Raw genomic sequence first — 13,035 nt, 5'->3', positions numbered from 1 at the left:
TCCGGTCTTATTTGTGAGGAAGAATGATGGTTCTCTTAGAATGTGTATAGACTACCATCAGTTGAACAAGGTTACTATCAAGAATAAGTATCCTCTTATGATAATTGATGATCTTTTCGATCAACTTCAAGGTGCCACTTGTGTTTCTAAGATAGACCTCAGATCTGGCTATCATCAGTTGAGAGTAAGAGAAAGTGATATCCCTAAGACAGCTTTCAGGACCCTTTATGGTCATTATGAGTTCCTAGTTATGTCCTTTGGTTTGACCAATGCTCTGGCAACATTCATGGACCTTATGAATAGTGTATTCAAGCCTTATTTAGATATGTTTGTTATCGTATTCATTGGTGACATCCCAATCTATTCAAGGAATGAGGAAGATCATGTTAGTCATCTCAGAATAGTTCTCCAAACTCTCAGAGATAAGGAGTTGTATGCTAAGTTTTCTAAGTGTGAGTTTTAGCTTGAGTTTGTGGCATTCTTAGGCCATATTGTTTTCGGTGATGGGATTCGAGTTGATACTCAAAAGATAGAGGCAGTGCAGAATTAGCCTAGACCTATGTGTCCAACTGATATTAGGAGTTTCTTGGGGTTGGCTGGATATTATAGAAGGTTCGTCGAGGGGTTCTTATCTATTTCATCTCCTTTGACCAAGTTGACTCAGAAAATGGTTAAGTTTCAATGGTCTGAGGCTTGTGATAAAAGCTTTCAGGAATTGAAAAAACGTTTGACTACTGCCCAGTATTTACCTTACCAGAAGGTACGCAAGGTTTTGTTGTGTATTGTGATACGTCCAGAGTCGGTTTGGGTTGTGTGTTAATGTAGAATGGCAAGGTTATAGCTTATGCCTCTAGACAGCTTAAGGTTCACGAGAAGAATTATCCAACCCATGATCTAGAGTTGGTTGCCATAGTATTTGCTTTGAAAATTTGGTGTCACTATCTTTATGGTGTTCATGTAGATGTGTTCACCGATCACAAGAGCCTTCAGTACGTGTTTAGTTAGAAAGAACTTAATCTCAAACAAAGGAGATGGTTAGAGTTACTCAATGATTACGATATGAGTATTCATTATCACCCAGGTAATGCTAATGTTGTTGCTGATGCTTTGAGCAGGTTGTCTATGGGTAGTATCGCCCATGTTGAGGAAGAAAAGAGAGAGTTGGCGAAAGATGTGCACAAACTTACACGATTAGGAGTTTGACTGATCGATTCCACCGAAGGAGGAGTAGTGGTGATGAATGAGGCTGAATCATCACTAGTGTCTGAACTGAAAGAGAAACAAGATCAAGATCCTATTTTGCTTGAATTGAAGGCAAATGCTCATAAGCAAGAAGTAATGGCTTTTGAACAAGAGCGAGATGGTGTATTGAAATATCAAGGTAGATTGTGGGTGCAGAAGGTGCATAAACTCCAAGAGAGAATCATGGAGGAAGCTCATAGCTCCGAATATTCTATCCATTCGGGTTCCACAAAGATGTATCGTGATTTGAGAAAGGTTTATTGGTGGAGTAGCATGAAGAAAAGTATTGCAGAGTTTGTTGATAAGCGCCCGAATTGTCAACAAGTTAAGGTAGAGCACCAAACGCCCGGTGGTATGGCTCAGAATATAGAGATTCCAGAATGGAAGTGGGAGATGATCAATATGAACTTTATTACAGGTTTGTTGCAATCTCGCAGACAACATGATTCCATTTGGGTGATTGTTGATCGAATAACCAAATCAGCCTACTTTTTGTCGATAAAGACTACCCATGCAGCAGGGGATTATGCCAAGTTATATATTCAGAAGGTAATAAGACTTAATGGAGTCCCAATGTCTATTATTTCATATAGAGGTGCCCAATTTACTGCACAATTTTGGAAGTCATTCCAGAAAGTCTTGGGTTTAAAGGTGAACTTGAGTACTACTTTTCATCCTCGGACAGATAGTCAAGCAGAGCGCACCATTCAGACTTTAGAAGATATGTTGAGGGCTTGTGAGATTGATTTCAAGGGTAATTGGGATGATTACCTACCTCTCATAGAGTTTGCTTACAACAATAACTACCACTCTAGCATCCAGATGGCTCCGTATGAGGCTCTTTATGGGAGATGATGCAGATCTCCTATTGGATGGTTTGAGGTTGGTGAAGCTAGGTTGATAGGACCACACTTAGTTCTTCAAGCCATGGAGAAAGTGAAAGTTATTCAAGAGAGGTTGAAAACAGAGTCATCAGAAATTCTACACTAATGTTAGGAGAAGGGACTTAGAGTTTGAAGTAGATTATTGGGTATACTTGAAGGTTTCGCGGATGAAGGGTGTTGTGAGATTTGGTGAGAAGGGGAAGCTCAGTCCCCGATATATTGGTCCTTACAGAATATCCAAGAGGATCGGTAATGTGGCTTATGAGTTGGAGCTAGCGCAAGAGTTAGCAGCGGTACATCCGGTATTTCATATTTTCATGTTGAAGAAGTGCATGGGCGATCCTTCACTATCATACCTACAGAAGATATTGGTATTAAGGATAACTTATCTTATGAGGAGATTCTTGTTCACATTCTAGATCGTCAAGTTCGCAAGTTGAGGACCAAGGAAGTAGCATCAGTCAAAATTCTGTGGAGAAATCAGTTTGTTGAGGAAGCTACTTAGAAAGCTAAGGAGGACATGAAGAAGAGTTACCCACATCTCTTCGAGTCCGGAGAAATTCCAAACTAAGGTACTAATCCTTTTCTTGGCATTTACTTTAAGTTGACTTGTTGTGTTTACATTTTGCTTGTTGGGTGTTTAACCTGAACGTTAGATGTTACACCCTTAGCCTACTAAAAGTAATCTCATTCGAGTACAAATATTTCCAAGGGGGATATATTGTAACACCCCGCTATTTGAAAGGGCTAGAATTAGAAAGAACCATTTTTGAAACGAATAAAAATCTGAAATTTGGCAAGTATGTTAAGTATGAGTTTTGGTTCAATTTCAAACGACCATAATTTTCAGTACAAGATGAGTTAGGTGGCAAACAAGATATCAAATGAAAGGTCTTTGAATTATCTTTCCAACGCCACCGAATTTGCTAATTTTCTAATTCGTATGAGGGAGATATGCCCATTTGAAGTTGGGCTATCTACATAAGGTAAGTCAACCAGATTTAGAGGGGTATTTTGGTCTTCTCATTACCCAATTGATTTATTTCATTTTTAGGAATTTATTTGGGGTCTAAACTGAGTTAGTTCAGCTTACGCAATTAAGAATTACGCTAGGGCTTTTAGATAAGAGAAAAGAGGAGAAAAGTCAAGGTATTCTTAGAGATTTCTTGCGGAATCGAAGTCGTTTCGCCAAGGGTTGATCCCTAAAGAGGTATGTGAGACTTTCATAGCGTTGGGTTCATTCATCCACGCGCCAATCATGTTTAGTTCAGCGAAATTTGTTCTAAAAAGTTGAAAGTTTGATGATCTTGAATGGTGTTCTTGAAATTGGCTTTCGTTCTTGAGATTTGATGGTATTGTTGAATTGTTGATGGAATCGTGTCGATTTTAGAGTCGTTTAGGATTGGATTCTTGTGTACATGTACTGGGTATCTGAATCTAAAGAGAAATTAAGAAAAAAATCGAATTTAGGCGAATTGGGATTAGAAAATGAAGAAAAAAAAGTCAAGCAGATTCTGGCACGCAAGTCCGCGTCGCGGACTTGCTCCCCCAGTGAACAAATTTTCCCTTCGCGTAGCGGAAAGGACGCAGACTCTACTGTTTCAAAAATTATTTCGCGACCAGAAAATAAAATGCATCTCTGTGTCGCGGACTTGTTCCCAGACATTGATTTCTTGATCATTTCTCATGTTTAACTATCTAAAACACTCCTATTCTATCACAAATCACAACCTTGAATTCATAAATCAAATTCAAGGTAGAGTTGAGAGTCAAGTTTTGAGGGTTCTTCGAGTCATTTTAAGAAGTCTTTTACAAATCTTTTAAACTTGTTTTAAGACTTAAGCATTGAGATTGAGAAAGAGTAGAGCCGAGTTCATTTTCTTTAAAATGTTATATGGGGACTATGTATTCCCAAAGAGTAAATGTTTCACATCTAAGATGAGAGGAAACACCGATTTCCAAATGAGTTTTCGTTAGTAGTTTTGAGTTCCATCCCTTTTAAGAGATAAACTTTTTGAGTAATAACCTCAAATCACAGAGAAAGAGTTATGTTTTTAAACATATTAGGTGAGTATGTTTTGGGAGTAGTATTGAGCACCGATATGGGGACGAGTTCATAATAACTCAAGTCTCCATAAACCATGTAGCCAACGTGGGTAGAAAGGGTCATACATTTTAGATGATTCCTTAATGCTTTCTAGCATAGACTAGCGGATCCACTTAGTTGAGGCGTTCTATATCCGGGCAAGTAATATGACAATTTTGGCAGCTTGGGCGAGATGTTGTATCATCACATAACTCATAGTGATGGTTGTCGGTTAGAGACACTCCCACATAATTATATTACTTTATTATATATCTAAAATTGAGTTGTTATTGTATTTCTACAATACATTGAGTTGCTACTTACTGTTTAAATGCTTTATATAAACTGCATCTTTATTGTTGTTTATTTCTGCATTAAGTTGAGTATCTATGAGTTGAGTAAAGCTAAGGTAAGTGTTTCTTTCAGAATTCATTTCAAGCTTATGTCATGTTTAGATTTCCCTTCGCATGCTCGTACATTTAAGTACTGATGCCATTTGGCCTGCATCATTTTATGATGCAGATACAGGAAATCAGGATCAACATTCAGCGCCTCGTTGATCCAGTTGAGCATCTCAGAGCCAGTTGGTGATCCTCCTTGCTTTCCGAAGGATTCCCTTTTTATTGCTTGTTAGTCAGTTGTTAGGATGATCGGGGGTCTTGTCTCAACATCCCTCTTAGTTATTAGAGGCTTCATAGACAGTTAGACGTTATTAGTTCATTAGTCTTATTCATTTCAGTTGTTTTGATTATAAGAATTGAGTTGCCTTTATGGCCAGTCGTATGTTTTCCTTTATGCATTCTAAGTTTGAGTTATGAATCTATCTCTTGAGTTGTTTTAAATGTTGAGTAAAATCTTTCGCTGAGTAGTAAGCCAAGCCAAGGGTACGCTTGGGGCTAACAATGGTTCTCGAGTGCCAGTCCCGCCCAGGATATAGGCTCGGGCGTGACAAAAATTCTTGGGTTGTCATCTTTGTGAAATAGCCCAAAGGTCTAGTTCAAAACTACATTAAGGCTCATTGCAAATGAAAGCAAGACATAATTTCGTCTTAACCTTCTCAAGTTATTTTCTCTAATTTTAATAAGCATTGTATTTATGAGTGATTTATTGTGTACTACTAAATATATTAGAGGAGAGAACAATATTATATTGTTGATGTGACATTGTAAAAAAAGTAAAATAAGAAAGATTTGGGTATAGACATAGTAGTTACACTTCGCACTATTTTACGAGCTTATAGAGAACGCCCTTGTAATCTAAGAGAACTAAATTTAAGATCCACATTAGATTCCTACCGGTAGGGGTGTTCACGGTTTGGATAAAAACCGATCCAAACCGAAAAACCAAACCAAACCGATAAAATAAAATCGATTTTATTTTATCGGTTTGGTTTGGTTTTTCGGTTTGGATCGGTTTTTATCCAAACCGTGAACACCCCTACCGGTAGGAATCTAATGTGGATCTTAAATTTAAGAGATTATAATAATGCAGAAAGTAATTGCTTGAAATTGAATGACACGGTATATTTTTATACCGGTAGGAATCTAATGTGGATCTTAAATTTAAGAGATTATAATAATGCAGAAAGTAATTGCTTGAAATTGAATGACACGGTATATTTTTTATACCGGTAGGGTGTTCACGGGTTGGTTTGGATCGGTTATTGGTCAACACCACAACCAAACCCACTTGATCGATTTTAAAATTATCAAAACCAACCAAACCAAATACAATATACCTTTATCGGTTTGGTTATTATCGGTTTCGGTTTGGTTTGGTTTGGTTGGTTTTGATAATTTTAAAATCGATCAAGTTGGTTTGGTTTGGTTGGTTTGGTTTTTGATAATTTTAAAATCGATCAAGTGTTGTTTGGTTTGACCAATAACCGATCCAAACCAACCCGTGAACACCCCTACCGGTATAAAAATATACCGTGTCATTCAATTTTCAAGCAATTACTTTCTGCATTATTATAATCTCTTAAATTTAAGATCCACATTAGATTCCTACCGGTATAAAAATATACCGTGTCATTCAATTTTCAAGCAATTACTTTCTGCATTATTATAATTTTTATTTAGTGCATATATTATCGGTCTACATTACATCAAAAATCATCTTCAGCAGCAATTAATTAACGACAATAGCTTAAACGCAGCTAAATATGTATTTTTAGCGACAATTAGCACTCTTTATATTTGTCCCTAAAGTCTTTAGCGACATTGAATCTAATGACAATTCTGTAATACTAGTAAAGACTTTAACACTTTTTATTAATGTGTATATAGTGAATAGAGTTAGTTGGTCAAAAAAGAAAAAAGAATTCAATTTACCCCCTCTTACACTTTGAATATTGTATAGAAAAAGTAAGTGATGATGAAAGATGGAGAGCCATGCATGCATGCAAAACTTTGATTAACATTTCATGTGGCATATACCTTTTTGGTGGTTAGTGATATATTTGAGGGACACAAGTTTGGTCCTACAAAAAGCTATATATATATATAGTAGAAAGAAGCTTCATCGATGTTCGCATTAAGCATGATGAGTTGCCTTGTCTTCACCTTCAATACTTTGCCCACCAGAACCCACGCCCCTTAAGTAGTAACCTTTTCACTCCCACCTCTCTTGGCCACCATCTGTGACCTTTCCATCTTGCCAACTTAACAGTTCACTGCAACCAATAAAGTTAAATCAGTTTATTTGCACTACCATGCATATATGCTTTATTACTCCCATCAAAACAAAAAGGAAAAAAAATAGAATAAAGTAACTATATCCCTTCATCTAGCCCTTCTTCCACTTTGATTTAGTAGGCGTTTCGACATGCGATATGAAATCATGGATATGCGATTTCATCCTGATTTCATGAGATGAAATCCCATCATGATTTGGAATTTTTTAAATATAAAAATTGACCCACAAGTTATATTTTGTAAATACAATTCCACATATAGATCTACTAATCATTTATTTCATACGTAAATAAAATTTTATAATTTATATCACTTAAAGAAATTCTCACTACAATTGTAAGATATAGGTGGTTAAGATGACAAGAATTTAAAGTTAAGAATTTAGAAAAAGACAAATATAGATGGTTTATACTACTTTAACCATCTTTATATTTATATATATATATATAGTATTTTATCGGATGCCATTTGAAATTTAAGAAATTAAAGAGACTTAGACCAAATATGTGCAACATACTAAGAGTATCATTTCAAATTAGTGATGTTGAAAATTTCGCATGTCTTTTTATTTTGAATTGGCATTGGTGAGAATCCAATGAGTCATGCCATTAGGAGTAAAATAAAGATACTAAGATTAAGTAATTTCTAGAAAAGATAAAGGTGTATTTTTTTTAATAGATTAAAAAAAAGTATTACCTAAAATGGGATAAAAGGAATGGTGTTTATTAATTAATCCTTCTATTTCGATTTTATATGAAGCTATTTGACTCGATATTGAGTTCAAGAAATAAGTAATAACTTTTGAAAATACGTACTCACAGTTCTCTTAAACATACACTATATTTGTGCAACTATTAAAACTTTTTATTAAAGATAAAATAAAGAGTACACAACACAAATTTAATTAGTTTAGGGCCTAGCTAATTACGTGTTTTTACTTTAGTTTTCGAAATTACCTTTCATATCATATTTATTTTGTCAGATACATGTATCTGACGCACTCAGATACATATATTTCAGATATATGCAGATCAAATTAAGTATAATATGTTTCATATACATTGTATCTAAGTGTGATTCACATATATATGAGATACACTAACTCTCTCGCTCGTTTCTCTCTATGTATCCGTATCTCAAAATATATTTGAAATGTATTTGATATCCCAGACAGATACAATATGTATCTGGTGTGATTTGCATATATATGGGATACACAGACTCTCACCCGCCTCTATTAATCGCCTAGCTATTTCCTCTCTCACTCACTGTTTTCCTTATGTATCTGTATTTCAGAATATATCTAGTATCAAAGATACATGTATTTGACTTGAAATCTAAAGAAGTGGTGTATTTGACTTGAAATTTGGTACAAAATTATTAATTAGTGAGACATGTAATTATTTCAAACTACTGAATTAGTATTTATGATAGAGATGTTTGTGTCATTTGATTGTTTTTTCAAAAATAAAATTTGACTTCTATATTTAGAAAGATAATCATTCTTTAAAACAAATTAAAAAGGATTTAAATATACATAAACTAGAAAATTATATATATATATATATATATATATACACATAGATTAGAAATAGGAGTAGCTTGAATGATCAACAATTGGAAATATATGAGAAAATATGGAAGGAGTTCTTCATTTTCCTTTAGAGGAAATAACACCCTGGGACAGTAACAGAATCAAGATTTTCACTAAGAGAATTTGAATTATAAAATTAACACATTAATTATATATGCATAACAAATAATTTTAATCATATATAAAAAATGGTAATTTTCTTTTAAAAGAAATTCAAATGAACCCCTCGATTCATCGTAACTTCTCCCGAGACTACTAGAGTGGTAAGAAGGACCATAGTGGCTATTCATGATCGAGGTGAAAATCTCAAAAGGTGATAAGGGGAAAAAGTATATATGCATAGAATTCCGTTTAGATGAGTACGTACCGTCAGTGAAAAGCTTGTTATAGTTGTAAGAGCCACGCTTAGCCTTGGGAATATCGAATCCTAAATTATAAAAGTTGGATGCTCTATGTCTCTTTGTCTCATTCCTAAAGAGAAGCTTCCAAATATCCCTATCTTTAATTTTGCCCAAATAAAAGAAAAAGAATATATTCTCAAGTTACCCTCAACTTCTTTACACTTTTTTCTACTTTGGTTTTCTTTGACTGGCTATGAAGATCAAGTTCAAGCCACCCTCTTTCTGCTTTTATTGTTATGTAATCATGAATAATTAGCCTAAAATGAAAGTTTCCCAATAAAACGGTTAATCTCATGATGATCATTTTGCGGTACCAAAAATATCATTATTGGGACCTTAAACTTTTTAAAAGTTACTAAAAGAGAAAGAAAAAAAAACTTAGGCTTACATAATGGTACGTGTCCATGAGAAGCGTAATGATTAAACAAGGATTGAAGGGCTATTGAATGTACAAATTTTAAACATTTACTCCCTCCGTTCCATTTTATATGAGTTAGTTTGACTCGATACATAATTTAAAATAAGTGACAGATATTACTGTGGTTTAGAAAATCATTTCATTAAAGGTAAAATAACATTTTAAAGTTAAATTGTTACTTAATTCAATATAGAAATGTGTTATTCCGAAAAGGAAAGTAAATTATAAAAACGGAGACAGATAGAGTACTATATATCTATAAATATTTGACTGTAAAATTAATATTGCATATCAAAATTGAAATTATTATTCTAAAATTCATGATTTCAAATCTTGAATCCATCGTATACATACGTAGGATGTGCAAAAATACAAAAATGAGAAATGATCAAGACGTGTGCGCACCAAATCTAGTGCATGCACTATATATGATATGAAATCCAACAAATTACATATATGTGTAGATTATTTAAAAAAAATGATGGGGCCCTTCAATATTGTAATTAGGTAATTATAATAAGGTGTACGTGCCATGTCAAATGATACGTTATAGTAAAGTGAATTCATTGATATGCATGGTGACCAACAATTATTGTTTTTCCTAAGTATAATAGTAATAGTAATAGTAATACTACAATATATATTATAAACTCGATAAATTAGAAAAAAGTTCCAGTGTAAAAAATTGTCTAAGTTTTTACCCGAAAACAGAATTTCGTCCACCTTGAGCACTCAAACTCGAAACCTGGGCAGCTCTTCTTGGAGAAGGTCTCTCCAGCTTCGCGTCAAATTTCTTCTCATCTTGCAGTAATGGCTTAGATTCGTAGATATCAGACACCGAATCAATCTCAGGGTTGCAACTCCTCTCCATCTGAATAATTTGATGATCGTCTTCATTATTAGAACCTAAACACGAACCTCCTCCACCTAAGTAAGTAAAATGATCATATCTATATAGTTTGTTCTCTCTAACAGCTTAAATCTCATAATCACACAATTTCAATACATACCTAATTCATGTAGACGAAAATCATCTGACCACATAAATGGACTCTTTCCATTGCTAGTATTGTAAGGGCTAGACCTTTTCTTTCCAAGAGACAAGTTATGATCGGTTGTAGTATTGCTCAAGTTCATGAATCCATCAAAGGATGATGATCGTTCACCCATGCTACTCTGAGCATGAAGATCGATGTGTTCTCCACATATGTTCAAATCTTGGAATGACGAGAAAGTTAGAGGAGGTGTTCCAAATTCTTTAAAGGCAGCTGAAATGTCTGGTATTAATCCTCCTTGATGATTTCCAATACCTTTAAAGGTTCTTGTTGGTAATGCCATGTTTTCTTCTCCACCCAATGTTTGACAAGCTTTTTCCAATATAGTTTGCATGTATTTTCCTTGTGCTTCAATCCTCAATTGAAGGTGTCTTTGTACCTGTACCATGCATGCACACATAATTAAATTCCTGAGTTATACTGATGATATACTATGTCTGTTTGTCTCAATTTATGTGGTACGTACCTTTTACTTTTTTAGTCTGTTTTTAGAAAGAATGTCACCTTTTCATAATTAGGAATAATTTAACTTTGAAATTTTTCTTTTACCTTTAATGGAATGATTTATAGTCATACAAATATGCAAGGTTTGTTTTAGCCTATGAATTTCAAACGTCTTTTTTTTTAAAAAAAAAACGGTGTCAAAATCAAACGATGCTACTTAAATTGAGATGAAGGGAGTAATGGTTGAACCTATTAATTAACTTTAAAATTCAAGATCCAACTCTTGTATCCGGTAATACTAGAGAATTATGAGTCCGGGTTTAAAATAGACACTTTCTAGACACCAAAAATCAAAAGGGATCCTCTCTTAAAACACATACCAAAACGAACACTTCGCCCACAAATGGACGAACTGTCACAAACGAACGTTAACTTTCGTCCGTTTCACTCCAAAACAAATCACAGATCCACCTCTTGTATGTGGTAATACCAGAAAATTATATCACTTTGATAAAAAAAATAAAAATTGAAATAGATAATTACCTCCAATTGTTCATGCAGCCTTCTCTGCACCTCCATTTGCATCCTAATTCCATCAAATATGTGAAAGTTAATACTGACGCTATTTCATGTATTACATATAATTACCCAACGATAAAATTAAATCTAACACCCCATTGATGACAATAACTTGTATAATCATAAGTTCAATCCAACGGCAAAATCAGAATTTTCATTAATAACATTCAAAATTTAATATGTACATAAGAAAAGTAATTTTTAACTTATATATTTTCGCTACGCCACTAATTACCACCCAATCTAATAGAATTAAGCATTTATTAGAAGAAGAATAAAAGAAAAAGAAGATCTCAATATTGTTAAAATTTCTACCTTTCATACTTGGAGGATTTATATTAAAGTTTGATTCACATCACACCCTCTAATACACCTCAAAAAGAATTTGAAACAAGAAAAGAAAAGAAAGGGACTAGTGTAAACACCCTTCAAAGAAACAATTCCTAATAATTATTAAAGTGAAAGCAAACTAAAGGAGCTATAACAAGATGAAATTTAATTTATACTAAAGTTTAAAGGGAAATTAACAAGAAAAAATAACATACTCATTCATATTACGTCCGATCATTCCAGATGAAGATGCTGAATTTCTTTGCAGTTCTAAACTTGTAGCTGCAAGTTAATTAAACATATTAATATACACTTATACAAAAAAAAAATTCATCTACAAACACTAAGAACACGAATCAGTAATACCTCTATCGCCATCCTTCACTGAGTGATCATTAAATTCTTTGTGCGGTTGTTTTCCCAGTCTAAATTTCTACTCATAACAACAACAAAAAAAACAATTAGGTTATGAAATGATCAAGCTAAAAATATTCAAAGGTAGATCTTGAATTAATCGCGAAGATCAAAATTAAACCTGAAGATGACTCTTGAGATGGTAAAGAGTTAAACCCTTAACACCCATAACTCTCATAATAGTCTTAGGTGTTGCCTCTACACAACCAAAAAAAAATAAAACATATAAGTTTAAATTCTGAATCGACCTCTGGTGATCATATGAACAGCTTAACATATAGGGTTAGGTAGAGAACGTACTATCAGGTCCACCTAACTGAGTAACAGCATCAACAAAGCGTTCATGAAGCTCAACAGTCCAACGAAGACGAGGTTTTGGATCAGTGGTAAGGACGAGACCGGAATCACCTTGAACACACATGGGTCTATCATGAGAATTCATAGTAGAAGGTTTCTTGGCATGGAACATTCTCTCTTCTTTTTTCTTTTTCTTTAAATTTCTTTGATGGTATTTCTTCTTAATGGAATACTATGCTAAAGAGATTCAAGAACAAATGCGATATGCAAATAGAATAGGTTTGGTTTTAATTTGAAGAAGAGAACATGCACCTTTTAGAAAAAAAAATAAAGTGGACAAACCCTTCAATTAAATAAAGATAAAGTCTATGTTGAGTAAAATTTGTATTATACTTATTAATTAGTCCGTCCCATTTTATATGAGTTAGTTTGACTTGACATGGAGTTTAAGAAAGAAAATAAGATTTTTGAAACTGGTGGTATAAAATAAGTGTTAGGTATTTGTGGGTAAAATGAGCATTTTAAAGATAAATTGTTACTCCCTATGTCCCACTTTATATGACTTATTTTTCTTTTTAATGACACATTTATATGA

General features: G+C 33.8%; 1 protein-coding gene across 2 annotated transcripts; it reads right to left on the bottom strand.

Annotated features, from left to right (window-relative positions):
- Nucleotides 1-9,938: 9,938 nt before the first annotated feature.
- Nucleotides 9,939-12,771, bottom strand: LOC102579728 (myb family transcription factor APL). Of its 2 annotated transcripts, none has more exons than XM_006344863.2 (7): nt 12,444-12,771; nt 12,265-12,341; nt 12,096-12,162; nt 11,945-12,011; nt 11,364-11,406; nt 10,332-10,755; nt 9,939-10,248 (listed from the first exon to the last, which is right to left on the bottom strand). In XM_006344863.2, exons 1-7 carry the CDS (start codon nt 12,610-12,612, stop codon nt 10,019-10,021), a joined length of 1,077 nt encoding a protein of 358 aa, XP_006344925.1. In that variant the 5' UTR covers nt 12,613-12,771; the 3' UTR covers nt 9,939-10,018. The 2 variants fall into 2 exon arrangements, with proteins under 2 accessions (XP_006344925.1, XP_006344926.1); XM_006344864.2 differs by having other exon boundaries at nt 9,939-10,227.
- Between the last annotated feature and the right edge of the window lie 264 nt (nt 12,772-13,035).

This window comes from Solanum tuberosum, unplaced genomic scaffold, assembly GCF_000226075.1.
Source record: "Solanum tuberosum cultivar DM 1-3 516 R44 unplaced genomic scaffold, SolTub_3.0 scf00056, whole genome shotgun sequence".
NCBI classification, from domain to species: Eukaryota; Viridiplantae; Streptophyta; class Magnoliopsida; order Solanales; family Solanaceae; genus Solanum; species Solanum tuberosum.
Note: the sequence above shows the minus strand (reverse complement) of the source record. Positions and strands in the feature narration are given on the sequence as shown.

Coding starts and splice junctions, on each gene's coding strand:
- LOC102579728 (XM_006344863.2), bottom strand. CDS start 12,612: ATGTTCCATGCCAAGAAACCTTCTACTATGAATTCTCATGATAGACCC. Junction 12,342..12,443: donor TCAGTTAGGTGGACCTGATA/GTACGTTCTCTA, acceptor TTGGTTGTGTAG/AGGCAACACCTAAGACTATT. Junction 11,407..11,944: donor ATCGGACGTAATATGAATGA/GTATGTTATTTT, acceptor TGATGGAATTAG/GATGCAAATGGAGGTGCAGA.